Source organism: Neopelma chrysocephalum, unplaced genomic scaffold (assembly GCF_003984885.1).
Source record: "Neopelma chrysocephalum unplaced genomic scaffold, ASM398488v2 Primary Assembly neopelma1_96873, whole genome shotgun sequence".
Lineage (NCBI taxonomy): Eukaryota > Metazoa > Chordata > Aves > Passeriformes > Pipridae > Neopelma > Neopelma chrysocephalum.
The window spans coordinates 136,243-154,431 of record NW_020925516.1 but is presented as its reverse complement, the minus strand read 5'-3'; the positions used below and the strand labels follow the sequence as shown (position 1 = coordinate 154,431).

Sequence of the window (18,189 nt, the reverse complement as noted above, 5' to 3'; positions counted from 1 at the left end):
CAGGAATGTAGTGTAGGGCTGGGGGCTGGAGGGCTGGGCTGTATGGCATGGCGGTGTGGGGCTGGGAAGCCTGTGCTGGTTTCATGCATGCTGTCAACCCACTCAGGAAGAGCGGCTGGTCTGGCTGCGCTTCCACCAGAAGAAGTGGGAGCTGCAGGCTCGGCAGCGGCGGGAGCGGCGGAAGAGACGGCGGCTGGAGGATGGCGGGGCGGGGGCAGGTGGAGGAGTGGTCCGCGATGCCTCCTCCAAGGGGCTGAGCAGCTACTTGCGCCGGACAGCACGCAGCATCCTGGACTTGCCGTGGCAGGTCGTGCAGGTACCAGGGAAGGAACCTGCCACAGAGCAGCCCAGGGTACAACCCTCACATTTACACTCTCTGTGGTCAAACAGTGAAGTTCATGGACAGCACTGGGCAGTCATAGAACTGCAGAAACATCTGAGGCCAGAGGCAGCTCTGGGTCCCTCTGGTCCAATTCTCTGCTCAGCCAGGGCTGCCTAGAGCCAGGGGCCCAGGACCATGTCCAGGAATATCTCTAAGGATGGAGAATGCACATTTTCCCTGGGCATCCTGGGCCAGGGCTTGGTCACTCTCACAAGGAGAAAGTGTTTCTGACATGTAGAGGGACCCTCCTGCATTACAGTCTGTGCCCACGGTATCTGGTCCTGCCATTGGATACTATTGGGAAGAGCCAGGCTCTGTCCTAGAGAGGTTAGGTATATAAGTGGTTGAGATCCCACTGAGCTTCTTTTACTCAGGGATGGACAGTCCCAGCTCTCCGAGCCTTTTCTCATGTGAAAGATGCTCCAGGCCCTTCTTCATCCTTGTAGCCCTTCACTGGACTCTATTTAATATGTCCATGTCTGGTGCTGAGGAGTCCAGCACTGGGCACAGGATTCCAGTGGTACCTGAAAGCATACAGTGTACAAATGAAGAGGTGGGGTAGTGCCACCCAGGTGTTTTCACAAACCTTTGTTATGCATGGCCACCTAAGCCCAGCCCCTGTCACCCACTTCATCCTCCAGAAAGGCCTCAGAGCTGCAGGTCCAGCACATCAGAGTAAATTGGATGACATCATCCCCTGGAGTTTGTTGGCCTGCCTGAGGCAGTTTTCATAGGACACAGGGACTCCAGAGCTGAGAGCGATGACTCTCTTTAAGACCCTCACTCTCTTTTTGGCCACCAGCTGAACACGTAGATCCTCAGAGTGCTCCACAGCATAGACGTAAGCGCTGATGGCATGTTGGATCTCCTGCTAACGCTGACCTCGTCCCCTGTGTCCTGCAGATCGCCGAGACCAGCCAGCCTGGGCTGTTCCGGCTGTGGGCAGTGATAGGGAGTGACCTGCACTGCATCAAGCTGAGCATCCCCCGTGTCTTCTATGTCAACCAGCGCGTCCCAAAGCCAGAGGAGGGGACAGCCTACAGGAAGGTGAGGACCTGTCCCTTCTGGAAGGGGAAGCAGCCACTTGTGTTGAGATGAGACGCTTCACCTCCCCTGCAAGGAGGTATTACAAACATCTGCCTTGCAACACCTCACTGTCCCATTCCACAAATATCCCTCATCCAGGCCCTAGTCCTTCTGCTAATCCCAGCCTGCCTGGAAAGCAGGTTCTGTGTTACAGGAATTTGTAACGTGCATGAGCATAACTCACTGATTTCCTTAGGAGAGAGGAGCACCAGGAGCTGAGCTCAGAGCCTAGCTCCTGGCAGTGGTGGGATGTGTCCCAATAATCTTGTCCCTTTCCTTGGCAGGTGAACAGGATCCTGCCCCGCTCAAACTTGGTTTACAACCTGTACGAATACTCTGTCCCCGAAGACATGTACCAAGAGCACATCAACGAAATTAATGCGGACCTCTCTGCTCCGGACATCGAGGGAGTGTATGAGACACAGGTAACTCCTCCAGGTGCTCGTTTTTAAGGATTGCTGAGCAGTAGCTCATTAGGTGGAGTGCCAGTGGCAAGACATCAAAAATCCAAGACCCTGGACAGTATAGAATGGGGGGGGATATAGATATGCACATATGGACAGAGTATCAGAATGTGAGTTACAGTGTGTCAGGGAAAGGAGCTTCAGTTTATTTGGAGTTAAGAAACTTAGGAGAAAGAAGGTATCTAATAAGCAGAAATGGCGATCTTCCTCTAAACTAATCCAGAAAACCAGCCTGCTTTGAAACCAGGAAAGAGAAGGGGTATTTGGTGTAAAGCTGGGAGAAAAGAGTAGGCCACACTGTTGTGGAGGCTACACTGAGTGGAGTTAAAGAAAGCATAAAGGCAGGTGAATTTGATACTAAAATGCACCGTAGGATTATTATGGATCAAAAGTCTTTGCCCGAGTAGGACAAGCTTGGTGTGAGCAGAGGTGCCACTGGCTATTAAATGCTTTCTGAGGTGCAGGAGGCTGCAAGGGCAAAAGGAACATCACAGAGTTAGGAGACTTCAGCTACTGATGTTACTGGTATAACCTATTCCAGTGGGGCATGGTGAAAGAAACCATTTTTAGTCACCTTAAATTTCTGCTTTTAGAGAATTTGGACAAAGGTCCCACAAGGCAAGGCACAACTCCTAATGATTACATGGAGCCTGTGAAATCCTGTGGTGATGAGAAAGGTTGAACCATATATGCCATCAGCAATTGAAAATGGTGCCTACTAAACCTTACTGATGTTTAGTAAGCAGCACCCAAAATTTACTTCAGATTACTCTGCCGAAGTAACATGTACCCAAATTCATCATATCTGTAGACCTTCCTCTAGCAAACCGAGTCCTCTCCGCTCCCGTGGTGTTTAATAAGTGGGAAGAGGAAAAATCAAGAAACTAAGGGGAAACTAAAATGAGAGGCTAAAGTAAAACAAGGGGTGTGGAGAAGTTTTAAAAATATTAAGGAAATTAGATGATCATGGGGTAGCAGCATCTGTCCTGTGAGGGGAGGCTGAGTGAGCTGGACTGTGCAACCAGAAGGAGGAGAGGCTCGAGGGGACCTGCTCGACAGGAGTAGGGGAAGAGAGGAGCCAGGCTCTGCTCTGGTGCCCAGGAGAGAACAGGAGGTGGTAGGCACAACCTGAAACATGGGAAATTCTGTGTAAATATATGAAATCACTTCTCTTGTAAGGGTGGTTGAGCAGGTTGCCCAGAGGGTTGTGAAACTTCCATCCTCAGAGACACACGTAACCCAGCTGGACAAAGACCTGGGCAAACAAGGAATGATCTGTCTTGATCTTTAAGCTGCAATGCAATTCTGAGCCTGATCCTACAAAATGTAGCAGGAGTGACCTAGGAGGATGCGAGGGAGGGAACAGTTTCCCTGCAGGGATGGGGCTTAGATGGGAATGCTTCAGCATGCTGAAGAGATGTGAAAATGGGATGTACTAGGGATCTGTACAACTAAAACTGGCATAAGGGAAGAGCAGTCAGGCAAGAAGTGTTTATTTATTGGTTCTCATTGGTTTGGGAACAGGTCCCTCAGCAAGCCATTCAGGAGTAGTCTCCTGCAGAGGTGGAGTTGACAGCTACGGGGTTAAAAAAACAGGGTGGATCTGTGATGAACCTCCCACTATGCCAATTATCTGGAGCCTCTGCCAAGCCACAAGTTGCAGAGCTGCAAGATTGCCCAAATATTGCTCCATGTGTCCTCCAAAGTACCTTGATGATGGAATGTGGGGCTAGATAGGAACACGTGGATTTTGAGATACCTGTTCTGTACCTCAAAGGTGCTAATACCAAACTTATGGTATGTCATACTTGTGGTTTTTAACCTGGGTTGTTCTAGGTTTGCAACCCCCAGGAAGAGCTTAGTAACAGAGCATTGTTCCATCACATCTCTCCCCATCATTCCAGGTGCCACTGCTCTTCCGTGCCCTGTCCCACCTGGGCTGTGTGTGCATGGTCAGCAGGCAGCTCATCCAGCACCTGGCAGGGCGAGAGGCTGAAACTTTCGACATTGAGCACCTGGAGATGCGCTCGCTGGCCCAGTTCACTTACCTAGAGCCAGGTGAAGCATCCTGAGAGTGGGGCTCCTGGGGCATCCAGGATCTCACACCCATGGGTACCACTAGTGCTCTGTGTCCCTAGGAAGCATTCGCCACATCTACCTGTACCACAGCTCCCAGGGCAGCAAGGCACTCCTGGGCCTCTTCATCCCCTCACAGCGCAAAGCTTCCGTCTTTGTGCTGGACAAGGTAAGGGGCACTGTGAAGGGTGGGGGATCTGGGGTGCTGGTGGGTGAGAGGCTGGACATGCCCTGGCTGTGTGCACTGTCAGCCCAGAAACCCCCCATGCCCTGGCCTGATCCCACAGCATGGGCAGCAGGGGAGAGGGGATTCTGCCCCTCTGCCCCCTCTGGTGAGACGCCCCTGCAGAGCTGCTCCAGCCCTGGGGGCCCAGCATAGGAAGGACGTGGAGCTGCTGGAGTGAGCCCAGAGGAGGACACGGAGATGCTCCCAAGGCTGGAGCTCCTCTGCTCTGAAGCCAGTGCCAGGCCCTTCCAGTGCCTAAAGGGGCTCCAAGAGAGCTGGAGGGCGACTTTGGACAAGGGATGGAAGTGACAGGACAAGGGGGAATGGCTTTACAGAGAAAGAGGACAGGTTAGATCGGATATTGGGAAGAAATTCTTCCCTGTGAGGCTGCTAAGGCCCTAGTACAGGTTTCCCAGAGCAGCTGTGACTGCCCTATTCCTGGAAGTGTTGAAGGCCAGGTTGGACAGGGCTTGGAGCAACCTGGTCTAATTGACCTCAAGTTGTGCCAGGGGACATTTAGGTTGCATATTAGGAAAAACTTCATGGAAAGAGTTGTCAAGCCCTGGAACAGGCTGCCCAGGGCAGTGGTGGAATCACCTTCCATGGAGGGATTTAAAAGCCATGTAGATGTGGCACTTGGGGACATGAGTTAGTGGTGACCTTGGCAGTGCTGGGTGAGCAGTTGGACTTGATCTTAAAGGTCTTTTCCAACCCGAACAATTCTGTGTTTATATAGTGTCCCTGCCCATGGCAGGGAGTTGGACTAGATGACTTTTAAAGTCCCTTCCACTCCAAACCTACATTCCATGGTAGGGTCAGCAGCGGGAGGTTTCTCCGTGCATCGCCCCTGGCACCGCGCATCCTGGGGTGTCTCTCCCCCTGTTCTGACCCAGTCACCCTTGCACCCAGGTACGCAGCAACCAGATGCCAAATCTCACCACCCTATTCTCAGCAGAGCGTGCAGCTCTGCTGGAAAAGGTGGGTGAGGAGCTGCTGCCCCCAGACAAGCACACCTTTGAGGTGCGTGCTGAGACCGACCCCAAGGCCATCTACAGAGGAGTCCAGCGGCTGCTGCTGGGCTACAAGGTGAGATGAAGGTGGGAGGAAGGTTTTCATGGGACCATGGGGACTAAGGGGAGGGTGCTGTGGAAGGCACTGGTGCATGAGTTCCAACAGCACCTGTACATAACTTCTGAGCCCAAGGTCAAGGGTCAAAGTGGGTGCTGTGTTTTACTTGGGGGTCTTACCTGGGGCAGTACCAGCAGCAAGGCCACCTCAGGATCTCTCTCCATCTCTGTGCTCAGCTGGAGAGTTGGTGGCATGGAGGTGAGTGGGCACTTCAGGAACGCTGAGGTTTGCTCCCAACTGTGGGGACCTGCTGTGGGGACAGGGCACCCAACACTGCCAGCTTCCTGCTGAGCAGGTTAGAGGCGCACCAGGACATATCCCTTTCTCCTTGGTGCAGGATGAGCGCCGGGGCCCCACGCTGGTGGCTGTGCAATCCAACAGTGACCTGAAACGACTGGCAAGTGGGATTCCCATCATCGAGGAGTTCCCCTTGGTCCCCATCCAGCTGGTGGATGATGTCAGCTACTCAGTCCTGGACTGGCAGCGCCATGCCGCCCGCCGCATGATCCGTCACTATCTCAACCTGGACACTTGCCTCTCCCAGGCTTTTGAGATGAGCAGGTGCCATTGGTGGCCATGTTCCCCTGAGGCTGCTGTGCCCTCAGTGGGACCACAGGAGCTGCTTCATCCCTTAAGGGGACAGGCATGGTCCTTGTTTTCCTTGCAGCCATGTTCACCCCGATGATCACTTACCTCTCTGTGCCCCAGGTACTATCACATCCCCATTGGGAACCTCCCTGATGACATCTCCACTTTTGGCTCTGACCTGTTCTTCTCACGCCACCTCCGTCATCACAACCACCTGCTGTGGCTGTCCCCAACAGCCCGCCCTGACCTGGGGGGAAAGGAGGCTGATGACAACCGCCTTGTCATGGAGTTTGATGAGAGAGCCTCAGTGGAAATCAACAACCCTGGCTGCTACTCCACAGGTAAGGAGGGAAGAGGGTTGTAGCACTGAGTAGGGCAGAGCTGGATCCTGCTATGTGAGTCCTGCAGAGGGGTGGATGTGGTCCCCAAAGAGTCTCTGGTGACAGTTGTTACCAGCAACTTTTGGGTTTCAATGTCAGTCTGGGCAAGGTGGATGCTAAAGGCATGTCCTGGGACAGGGGAGGCTCACCTATAACATGTGCAGGCATCAAAATATGGGTTCTTTACCAATGAGCAGTGACAGCAGCTCTTGGCAGACCACCTGCAACATGTCAGCCCAAGCTCACCTGGTCATCCCTGGTGACCTTGGGACAGGTCTCTCTTAAAAAGAGGCAGCTTGAGCGTATTCAGTTCTTCTGAATGCCACTTCTGCAGCTTCCAGGAAAAATTGGTGGTCCCCAGAGGGTCAGTAGGTCCAAATCTTGTGGGGAGACAAGGTCTGATGAAAGCATCTCCCTACTCAGTGCAGCTGCACCTATAGAACACCTTGTACCTGTGAAAAGCACTTCTGGCAGTGGCAAGGGAGGGTGTCCCTGGTCCTTTCCCTGCTGACAGTTGTGTCTGCTCTTAGTGTGTCTGGAGCTGGATATCCAGAGCCTGGCTGTGAACACCGTGTTGCAGTCCCACCACGTGAACGACATGGAAGGAGGCTCCAGCATGAGCATCAGCTTTGACGTGATTCAGCAGGCATCCCTAGAGGACATGGTGACAGGGAACCAAGCTTCCAACACTCCAGCCAGCTATGATGAGACTGCCCTCTGCTCCAACACTTTCAGGTATGGCTTGAGGAGCAGCAGGAGGTGGAGCATGTGGTCTCCATTCTGGCAGGTCCCGTCAGGACCAGATCTCGAGGGCAGAGCAGGTGTCTTCTCCCACACATTGGAAGATCCTGAGCTCAGAGCTGCCTGGGGCATCAGCCAGCAGATGTGTAGGGATGTTGGTGAAGACTTTGCTCTTCCTGTTTCTCCTTTCTTTGTGCTCCACCAGGTTATGGAGTCACATACTTACCCTATGGCTCACATGCCAGGGGCTGGACAAGGGAGTTTCTGCTCTGAATCCTCCAGTGTATCTGAAAATATGTTCCTATTGGGAAGGTGGAAGGGGTTGCTGGTAGCTGGTGGGGTGATGCTGCTCTCTGCTTGCTGGCAGGATCCTGAAGAGCATGGTGGTGAGCTGGGTGAAGGAGATCACACAGTACCACAACGTCTATGCAGACAACCAGGTCATTCACTTTTACCGCTGGCTCCGCTCTCCTTCTTCCCTGCTCTATGACCCAGCGCTTCACCGCACACTCCACAACATGATGAAGAAGCTTTTCCTGCAGTAAGTGAGGCCTGGAATGTACCAGGCTGACGGATGGGGAAGGGACAGATGTGACGTTAGTGACCAGGATGCTGGTGCCCACAATGATCCTCCAAAAGAGGTGGGCAGTAGAGTGCAGTGGACCTCTCGTCCTCTTTGGGTGATCTCCCTTGAGCATTGTTGCTGCATGTTGACTCCTGACTGATGGATCAGCGCGTCTTCCATGGGTTGCATCTGCACCTTGGACATTGTTTTCCCGCCCCCTGACCGCTCTGTGCCCTGCTACAGGCTGGTGGCCGAGTTCAAGCGCCTGGGCTCCTCCGTGGTCTACGCCAACTTCAACCGCATCATCCTGTGCACCAAGAAGCGGCGCATTGAGGATGCCATCAGCTACATGGAGTACATCATCAACAGGTGGGGTGCACCTGGAGATGTGACTCCTGGGTGGTAGGGCTGGGGCAGGGCTCAGGCTAGGAAGGAGAATGCTGATTTTTTTTGCGTTCTGATGGGCCTCAGAACTCAATTTATTACTTTTTTTTGGCAAAGCTACTGAAGGGACAAGGCTTCCCAATTTTCTTACTGTCACGTCTGGAGTAGAGATCTGTCCTCTATAGGCAGTATTCTTGTAGGATTCCATCCAGAAGAGACGTTCAGGAGAATCTGAAATGCCCCATAACTCGTCCCTTGGCTGCTTCTCAGCATTCCAGCTGTGGTACAGGCACCTCGACATAAGAATAAGGAGAGAGGTGTCCTTGGGCATGACTTTCCCTGGGATCTCTGACAGTGATAGGATGGGAAAGGGGACACCCCTCTCTCCTGGCCAGCACCACCTCCCCGCAGTGTCCCATAGAGAAGGGATGATGCCAACACAAGGACTGACTGCAGTCTCTTCCCTCCAGCATCCACTCCAAGGAGATCTTCCATTCTCTGACTATATCATTCTCCCGCTGCTGGGAGTTTCTTCTCTGGATGGACCCAGCAAATTATGGAGGTATCAAGGGAAAAGTGGATTCTCGCATCCACTACAGGGAGGTAAGAGATGGGAAGCACCCAGTCCTCTGGGAGCAGGGTCCTGGGGTTGAGTGGAGTGGGGAGGTGTTGGCTGGGCATGAGAAAACACTGCAGCATCACTGGCTCCTCCAGAAGAACACCAGCAAGAGGCAAGCATTAGAAGAGGACAGTGAGGAAGAGGAGGAGGATGTGGCAAGGGAAGAAGAGGAGGAGGAAGGGGAGCCAGATGTGGAGGAGCTCCTGGAGAACAACTGGAACATCGCGCAGTTCCTGCCCCAGGCTGCCTCCTGCCAGAGCTACTTCTTGATGATTGTGTCAGGTGAGTGGTCATGAGGAGGGGATGAGGTCATTGTGCCCCCTTAGTGCCAGCTCCAGGCAGGAGCTGGAGCCTTGCCCATGTCTCCCCAGCCTACATTGTGGCCGTGTACCACAGCATGAAGGAGGAGTTGCGGCGTAACACTCCCGGGAGCACCCCCATCAAGAGGAGGAACACCAGCCAGATGTCCCAGGAGGGTCTGGGGGAGCTGGGGGCCATGCCTGGTGAGTGCTGAGCCCCAGGACAGCCCTGCTGCAGGCAGAGAGCCACCCACCTCGTTGTCCCCATGTGCCACCAATCAGCTCAAGAGCTCTGTGCTTCATCCCTCTAGGCATGATCACCTTCTCACAGGATTATGTGGCCAATGAGCTCACCCAGAGCTTCTTCACCATCACCCAGAAGATCCAGAAGAAGATGGCTGGCTCCCGCAATGCTACAGAGCCCTCAGACATGTTCCCTGTCCTGCCTGGCTCCTACCTGCCACTCAACAACCCAGCCCTGGAGTTCATCAAATATGTTTGCAAGGTCAGCAGGCTGGGCCAGGCCACTTGGCTGAAAGTTTGGGGTCCAGGGCTGCAGCTTTTTGCCAGGAGGGATCTACAATCACTTTGCCATGCTCTGCATCCGTATGAGGTCACAAGGATATGAGCTGTCCTGCAAAGGACACTCTGCTGGTAGGCTCACCTGGCTCTTATCCTTGCAGGTCCTCTCCCTCGATGTCAACATAACCAACCAGGTGAACAAACTGCACCGGGACCTGCTGCGCCTCATCGAGGTGGGCGAGTTCTCGGAAGCAGCCCAGTTTCAGGACCCATGCCGCTCCTATGTGCTTCCTGAGGTCATCTGCAGGAACTGCAACTTCTGCAGGGACCTGGACCTGTGCAAAGACCCTGCCCTCTCCCAGGTGCAGCCTCTTTCCTAGGGACACCAGAGGCCCCAGTACAGCAGTCCATCACTTTACTCATTTTATCTCTGAACCTTTTTGCTTTGCAACTCTGCTTGCTGCTCGTGATCACCCTCACCTAAAGCAAATTTTCTGTTTATCTTTTCTACCTGTGTGTTATGGGTCTGAGCATCCCTGGGCTTGCATTGGACTCATGGTGCTCACCTCCCTCTCTTTGCCCCTAGGATGGGTCAGTGCTTCCCGGATGGGTCTGCCCCAACTGCCAGGTGCAGTATGACACCAATGCCATTGAGATGGCGCTGGTGGAAGCCCTGCAGAAGAAGCTGATGGCCTTCGTGCTGCAGGACCTGGTAAGTGCACAAATTTCCCCCCTCCACCCATTCCTGTGACTGTCTGAAGCCAGACACATTCACTCTGCCCCTGGCAGAGGGGCTTGGCCTCCTCTCCTGGCCCACCTGAACCTCTTTGGCCTGCAGATTTGCAAGAAGTGTCATGGTGTAAAGGAGATGCACATGCCCGTGTACTGCAGCTGCGCTGGAGACTTCGCCCTCACCATCTCCTCTCAGGTACTTCAGCACCTGCCCAGCCCAGCCCTGGGCCAGCAGCTTGGCAAGGGACAGCAAGGAGCCCTACAGTGCCCTGTGCCTCCTCCTGACGCTGCTCTAACTGCATGTCCCCTGGCACCTGCTGAGCTGCCCTCTGCCCTACCAGCCCTGCCCAGCCACTCCCTTAGAGCCCCCCACTGCCTGGGGTGCTGGGCAGCCTCCTTCCCTCCCTGCTTCCTTCTCACCAGACCTTCACTGACCACATCAGCGTCTTCCAGAACATCGCCCGGCACTATGGCATGGCCTACCTGCTGGAAACCATTGAATGGCTGCTGCACACCAACCTCCAGCTCCAGCAGTGAGGGCTGGGCTGCTCCTCCTGCCTACTCTGTGCTCTGTCATCTACGGAGAGCAGTCCTGGACTCCCTTGGCCATGGAGATGCTGCACACTCCTCCTGCAGCAAGGAAGGGGAAGCAGAGCTGTGCCTGGGACTGGGCTGTCCTGCCCCCAGCTGCCTGGTGGGGCCTGGGAGGCTCCAGGGGCTGAAGCTGGCTCCCCACATCTGTGCTGGCCCCCAGGTGTGGTTTTAATGCTGTGTTTCTGTAAATAAATGGGTTGTCGAAGGCAGGTGTAGTTTTTGGGGGTCAGGGAGGCAGGGGCTGTGGCCCACCCCTGGATGATGCCTGCAGCTGAGGGGGGACGAGCTGTGTCCGTGCTGGGCAGGATGGACCAGGGACCTGTCCCTGTCTGATCCCTCCCTGCCTGCTTGGGGGCAGGGGGGCTGCAGCCTGGCCATGCCCCCTGTGGTCCCCCTCCAGCTCCAGGGGAAGGGGCTGCAGCACTGGACCCTAATGTGACAGTGGCTCCCTGCCAGCGAGTGTGTGTCTGGTGTATCCTGCACTCTGGTTACTGCCTTCAGCCAGGCTCTGTCTCCTGCTCCTGCCCTTTGGGGGAAGAAGCCCCAAGGGCTGCAGCCAGAGCTCTGCCTGTGCTTCCAGAGTCTTGGCTCTTCTCTCTGGATGATGCCAAGATGCAGTCAGAGCTGACCTCTTGCAGTGGCACTGCCCTGGTGGGACAATGCCTCCCTAACCAAGGCAGCGGAGCCCAGCAGCACACTCCTGCCTGCCTCAGCAGGTTCTGCAGGCAGCAGGGTTGGGGTCCAGAGGGAGCTGAGAGGACCTTGTCCTGTTCCTGCATCCATGCAGCAGGACAAGCAGCCCCAGGTCCCCGCCATGGAGCTGTATCAGGGCAGGTTTAGGCTGGATATTGGGAAAAGGTTCTTCCCCAAAAGGTGTTTGGGCACTGGAACAGGCTTCCCAGGGCAGTGGTCACAGCCCCAAGGCTGCCAGAGCTCAAGGAGCCTTTGGATAATGCCCTGAGGGACAGGGTGGAATTGTTGGGGTGTCTGTGCAGGGCCAGGAGTTGTAGATGATCCTTGTGGGTCCCTCCCAACTCAGGATATACCATGATTCTACGAAAAGTGCTGGCTGGGCCCCAAGGAGCAGCTGAAGCCCCTGGAGGATCCCAAAAGATGGGAAGAGCTCTGGGCTGGGCAGGCATGGAGGCAGGATGGAGCAGTACTGCGGTCCTGTCAGGATGGGCTCTCTTGCTCCCAGTGTGCGGGTGGGCAGGGGGTGCTCTGCGGGACCCTCTGCTCCTCCATCCTGTCCTCATCTCCAGCTCACACCGGAGGTGGTCCCGGGGTGGCACTGCCGTGCTCCTGCTGCGCTGATGCCTGCTCCCCCACAAAGTCACCGTGCTCCAGCTCCCGGGAACCCCAGCAGCGGCCGAGGGAGGGCAGGAGGTGCCGGAGCGCAAGGCCAGGGCGGAGCAGGACATGGAGCCGCAGGGACCGGGAACGGGGCCACGGCCGCAGCACCGGCGGCTGCGGGAGCCGCCCTGCCCGCAGGGGGCACTGCAGCACCGGACCGGGCAGAGCCGTGCGGATGGGATGGGATGGGATGGGATGGGATGGGATGGGATGGGATGGGATGGGTTCAGTTCAGTTCAGTTCAGTTCAGCAGGGCTGGGCTGGGCTGAGCTGGGCTGGGCCAGGCTGGGCTGGGTTCAGCTGGGCTGGACTGGGTTTGGCTGAACTGGGTTCAGTTCAGTTCAGCTGGGTTGGGCTGGGCTGGCCCAGGCCTGGCTGGACTGGGCTGGGCTCGGCCTGGCTGGGCTGGGTTCAGTTCAGCTGGGTTGGGCTGGGCTCGGCCTGGATGGGCTGGGCTCTGCCAGGCTGGGCTGGGTTCAGTTCAGCTGGGCTGCACTGGACTCGACTGGACTGAGCTCGGCTCAGCTGGGCTGGGCTGGGTTCAGTTCGGCTGGGCTGTGCTGGACTGGGTTCAGCTGGGCTGGGCTGGGCTGAGTTCAGCTCAGCTGTGCTCAGCTGTTTTAAGGTGGGCTGGACTGGGTTCAAATAGATTTTTACTTATTAAAGCCCTGACATCCTAGGTAGCAGCCCAAGACTGCTCCAAGGAAGGTACCCGGGATGCTTTATCTCTTGGATTAAACTGTATCCTCCTCGTTGCACCCAAGACTCCTCCCAGTCTCCTCCTGGAGCTTTTTGGATCTGTGATTTTGAGACCTTAAATCTCAGGTAGCAGCCCCAGACTGCTCCAGGAAAGCTGCCTGTGATGTTTTGCTCTTTGGTAGAAGCTCTCTGTTCCAGGATCCAGCCAAGACTCCTCCCAAGCATCTCCCAGAGTCTTTTCACTACTGCTCATAAATCCTGATATCCTACCTAGGTAGCAGTCCCAGACTCCTGCAGGAAAACTACTTGAGACGGTTTTTCACTGTTTGAGAAAATTGTATCCTCCAGGATCCACCCAAGACTCCTCCCAGGAATCTCCTTGAGGCTTTACACAGCTGCTTTAGTCCTCTGAGAACCCAGTAGCAGCCCAAGGCTCCCTCAAGGAAGCAACCTGAGATGACTGTTTTAGAATGATCTCTCTCTTCTGGGATCCAGCTGAGATTCCTCTCCCCTATCTCCTGGAGTCTTTTGCCTTGTTCTTACAGTGCCCTGTCAGTGGGGGAAGGATAAGGTCAGGGTGGATAGTGGGTTCCTTTAGGTTGATGGGGGTCCCGGCCAGGCTGGGGCCTTGAAAGGCGTCCCAGCCTTGGGTAGGTACGGGGGCCAGATCGGTTGGTCGGTTTGTTTGTTTGTTTGTCTATTTATTTATTTGTTTTTGGCTCATCTGTGGCTACTGCCCAGGTTCAGCATGTTCTGGATATATTTGCTTTGCTCCGTTACATCCTGAAAGGGTGGGCAGGACAAAGGGTTGTTCCTGGGTATCTCCTTATGATTGTATATAAATAGGTGGGTATAGTAGGAAATGAAAGACTCGCCCAAACCGTTCTAACAGGAACGAAGCCTGTGTGCCCCTATGTGGTTGCGAGCTATGCTGGCGATGGTTCATGCCTTCAGTAGGGTCGCCCGTGCCAGACAGGTCAAAACCGTAGGACCAGATACACCACATTCTTGGGCAGGATGAGCTCGTTAGCCTTCTGGCAGTCATCCTAGGAGAAGGACAACTCTAATTCCAAACCGGGGCAGATGGAGCTCACTTAGCCCTGTAAGGCCATCCATCTAAGAGAAAGTCACTCTAATCAAACCTACGTCCTGAGGACCTCACTGCCACTGTCCAAGCTCGCTCGGCCCTGGCAGATGAACCTTAGGATTAAAGGGTGGGTTCAGTTCCGCGCATACTGCATCTCACTTAAAAATCCACTGCGCAGGCTTGAAGGCTTTACCCACATGCAAAAAGTCCTGTAGCGACAGGCGAGGGTCGAAACGGTAGGTGAAAGGTGCACTGGGAGCCGCAGACTCAACCCTGCATGCAGGCGGTTCAGGATATTGGTCATTTGAGACTGACGGAGATGAGAGTCTCTTGGGGCAGCACCCTGAACGACCAAGCAGCCTTTTCAAGGACAGCACTGCTTGCTCCACTCAGAGAGGGGCCTAGAAAAGGTGGCCTAAACGAAGCTCATCTCCCTCTTCACCCGGCTGGTTAACTGCAGACCAACGGGCATCTTCTTCCAGTGCGGTCACACAAAGAGCAAAAGACAAAGGCACACACCTGCCTCCAAAGGTGTACCTAAATTAACTCTAGCATGCTGGAACATCAGAACCATGCTCGATTCAGCGGATAGCAGACGTCCTGAGCGACGTTCTGCCCTAATTGCCCATGAACTGGCTCGTCTCAACATCGACATTGCTGCTCTCAGTGAAGTTCGCCTTCACGAGGAAGGCAGCCTCAGAGAACACGGTGCCGGTTACACACTCTTTTGGTCAGGTAAGCCCAGAACCGAAAAACATCTCTCAGGTGTCGGCTTCATGATCAAAAACTCTATTCTTCCCAAACTCAAAAATCTGCCGACAGATCACTCTGACCTCATTATCTCCCTACACCTTCCACTCCACAACAACCAACACGTTGTCATCTTTAGTATATATGCCCCAACTCTCCAAGCTGACCCTGCTGAAAAAGATAAATTTTACACTGACCTGCGCCACCTTACCCAAAAGGTGCCTGCAGATGATAAGATCATTATCCTGGGTGATTTCAACGCCAGAGTAGGTAAGAATTTTGAAGCATGGAAAGGCATATTAGGCAAGCATGGTGTTGGAAACTGCAACGATAATGGTCGACTTCTGCTAGAATTCTGTTCGGAGCAACAGCTCACCATCACCAATACCATCTTTCAGCAGAAAAATAGTCTGAAGACAACCTGGATGCACCCCAGGTCTAAGCATTGGCACCTCATTGATTATGTCTTGGTGCGACGCAGAGATGTCCGCGATGTCCTCCACACCCGCGTGATGCCCAGCGCAGAATGTCAAACAGACCATCGGCTTGTGCGCTGTAAACTCAACTTCAATCTCAAATTCAAACCCAAAAGGGGCAGTATCCCAAGGAGAAGACTCCAAGTTAACAATCTCCAATCAGCCATGGTAAGAGAGAGATTCCAGGCTAACCTTCAAACTAGGCTCAAAAACCATTCCACAGATTCTGCAGATTCCTCCCCTGAATCAATTTGGCACCATATTAAAAACAGCATCCTGCAATCCTCTGAAGAATCCTTAGGGTTCTCCCTCAAGAAGAACAAGGACTGGTTTGATGAAAACAATCAAGAAATCCAGGACGTCACTGGCACACAGAAGCAAATCAAGTGCACGGCACCAGAATGGCTGGGGCTGGGAGTAAGGAATGCATGAGGGGCCAGGGGAGCTGGGTTTGTTCCGTCTGGAGTACCAAAAGGCTGTGGGGATCCCAGTTGCTGCCTTCAGCAGTATCCACCTAATGGAAGGGTGCCAAGGGGACAATGCTGGGCCCTTAGGAAGTGCACGATGATAGGACAAAAGTCCATGGGCACATGATAGAACATAGGAAATTCCAACTAGGTTCGTGAGAGAGAAAAACTACCATGAGATCGTCCAGGTGCCGGAACAGGACCCAGAGGGACTGTAGGATCTCCATCCCTGGAAATACTGGAAGTTCAACTACAGGAGGACCTGAGCAACCTCTCCTAATGGAACCTTGTCTTAGTTTAACAAGTTATAACTTAGAAATTAAGAGACTTCAGGTGGAAGTGTGGAAAAGGAAAAAGAAACAGCTTTTTATTAACAAAATCTGAATAAACAACAAATGGTGCAACCAAAAACTTTCAGAAGAAACAAAACAGTCCCAAATCCCCAGCTGGGGGGGAGAAACCCGCGGCAACCTGGGGAGGGGGTTGGGGAAAGGCAGGACTGTCCCCGCAGTTCAGAAGCTGCTCCCAGCCACGTGTGCTCGCAGCCAGCAATGAAGGAATCCCTTTTTTTTCCCCCAGACAGTCTTGAAAGCAGAATACCTCGCTCTGAGATGGGTCGGTCTCTCTCTCGGTCGTTCTCCGCGAGGTGTCCCGTGGGGAAAAAACTTCCTCTCAGGAAAAGAGAAAGAGGCGGCCAAAAACTGGACTCCTGCTCTGTCTGGTCTCGGACCACAACCCAAAAGCCCCCGAACAAAGGATTCCCCCAGCTGTTCCTGCGGCCACCGCTTCCCCCGAGCCCTCCCCCTGTCCCTGCTCCTGCGCTGCCCCGCTCCAACCCACCCCCATCCCGGAAAAAAACAGACGGGGGAGGGAATGAGGGGTACGACACTGGGAAAAAATTCCAACCTCTCTTTTCAAACCTATGACAAACCTGCTTGGAGCAGGAGGCTGGTCTGAACACCTCTGAAGGTCCCTTCCCACCTACATCCTTCTGCGGTAAGCTGAGCTGCAGTGATAACACAGAGTTAGCAAGAAAACCTGCAATACGTTTCAATGAAACTGAGTGGGAGAACACAGCACTGCCCGTGGCTGATACCTGATGAGAGGAACATCACCACAACATGATGGAGCATCAGAAAGGGAGAAGAAAACAGGGGTTGGTGTGCTGAAAGGTAATCGATGACAAACCCAGGCTCACAGCCCCAGGACATTCACCTTTTATACTTCAGCCTCCAGCTTTCTCATTGTACTCCAGGTCTTTGTGTGGGAGAAGAGGTTTGGTTAGGTCTGTTTGGAAGATAACTTCTGGGAGTCTACTCAATCCACAGAGCAGATGCCTTCTCTCCACCTCACCCTGAGCAGTTCTTGGCAATGTGCAGACATGTGCCAGCACTCCCGAAGCTGCTCCCTCCCTCCACAGTCTGTCCTGCTTTTCCAACTGATGGGCTTGGGGGAGGACACACTGGGGGACAAGGCACTTGATGAAGGGGGTGGAGGACAAAGATGAAGCAGGAATTGTACTGCTGCAGGGTTCAGAGCAATGGAAGCAGGTGAAAAACCAGCTTGCAGAGATTTGGGTGAACGTAGGGACAGATTTCCAAGTCTGTCTGCAACTCTGACAATCCCCCAGATAGGGTATGTGTTTCCAAAGAGCTCATCTTCATCCCAAAAAAGGGAAATAGATTGGAAGTGTAGAAAAAATCTTCCTTTAAATTTAAAAACGGCAAAAAATACCTGCAGGACAAGGAAGGTGTAGCAGGAAGTTCTTTATTGCAGCGCACTGGGTGCACTCCAAGCCACGTGGACCTAAAGGCACACCAACCGTTTGAAAACCGCGCCTTTTGTATTCTCCCGGTTACATAAGATGTTACATATTCAGTGATCACCAGGTTTTTACCTTAAAAGGTAATTTCTCGGACTCAGGAGGGGGTGTTACCTTCCCTCTTGATTGACTTGTGACGTACAAAGTCCAGGGAGGGTCTCTCCGTACACAGTGGATGGCCATGTGGCAAAGGATACATTTTTATTTTTATACTTTTCCCTATTCACGGCCGCAAAGGTTCCCTGGCATCAGGCCCAGACAGGACCCTCCACCTTACAGCTTTCACTATACGCCTAAAAAAAACCCCTTGGAACTAAATGAAAAAGGAAAACCCCACCCTTTCTGTTTTTCCACTGAATTCATTTACTTATAATAAAACCAGGTTATTTATTTCTCATAGACAGGACCTCTGGAGGTTGTCTGCTCCAAGCCCCTTTTCTCAAAGCCGGGCCTTTAGCTCCCACATGACACCGTGGCTGGAGGCCGTTCCGTTGCACATGCGGAGTGCTGCTCATTACGGCTGCTGGGCTCCCACACAGGAACCACACCGGCCCAAACCCGGGGCACAGTCCCTGCCGCCAGGCGCTCCCGCATTCTTGCAGGACAGGGACCGACCGGGGCACCCGGCCCGGGCACCGCAGGCTCCGCTCCCTGCTCGCTGCCACCGCAGCACCGCCTGCAGGGGGCGCTGCACGACCGGACTGGGCTGGGACAGACTGGGATGGGACAGACTGGGCTGGGCTGGGACA

The 18,189-nt window shown here is 54.0% G+C and overlaps 1 protein-coding gene across 1 annotated transcript in view; it reads left to right on the top strand.

Annotated features, from left to right (window-relative positions):
- POLE (DNA polymerase epsilon, catalytic subunit) overlaps positions 1-10,987 on the top strand; it is a 31,210-nt gene extending 20,223 nt beyond the window's left edge. Inside the window, exons 30-48 of the mRNA XM_027670525.1 lie at positions 107-316; positions 1,286-1,429; positions 1,753-1,893; positions 3,837-3,990; positions 4,071-4,177; positions 5,144-5,320; positions 5,700-5,923; positions 6,071-6,291; positions 6,861-7,065; positions 7,439-7,612; positions 7,880-8,005; positions 8,491-8,623; positions 8,735-8,921; positions 9,011-9,142; positions 9,250-9,443; positions 9,622-9,822; positions 10,047-10,172; positions 10,299-10,388; positions 10,616-10,987. Of these exons, the coding sequence (XP_027526326.1) occupies positions 107-316; positions 1,286-1,429; positions 1,753-1,893; positions 3,837-3,990; positions 4,071-4,177; positions 5,144-5,320; positions 5,700-5,923; positions 6,071-6,291; positions 6,861-7,065; positions 7,439-7,612; positions 7,880-8,005; positions 8,491-8,623; positions 8,735-8,921; positions 9,011-9,142; positions 9,250-9,443; positions 9,622-9,822; positions 10,047-10,172; positions 10,299-10,388; positions 10,616-10,729 (3,060 nt within the window). The 3' untranslated portion in view covers positions 10,730-10,987. The remainder of the gene's footprint in view (positions 1-106; positions 317-1,285; positions 1,430-1,752; positions 1,894-3,836; positions 3,991-4,070; positions 4,178-5,143; positions 5,321-5,699; positions 5,924-6,070; positions 6,292-6,860; positions 7,066-7,438; positions 7,613-7,879; positions 8,006-8,490; positions 8,624-8,734; positions 8,922-9,010; positions 9,143-9,249; positions 9,444-9,621; positions 9,823-10,046; positions 10,173-10,298; positions 10,389-10,615) is intronic.
- The last annotated feature ends 7,202 nt before the right edge of the window (positions 10,988-18,189 follow it).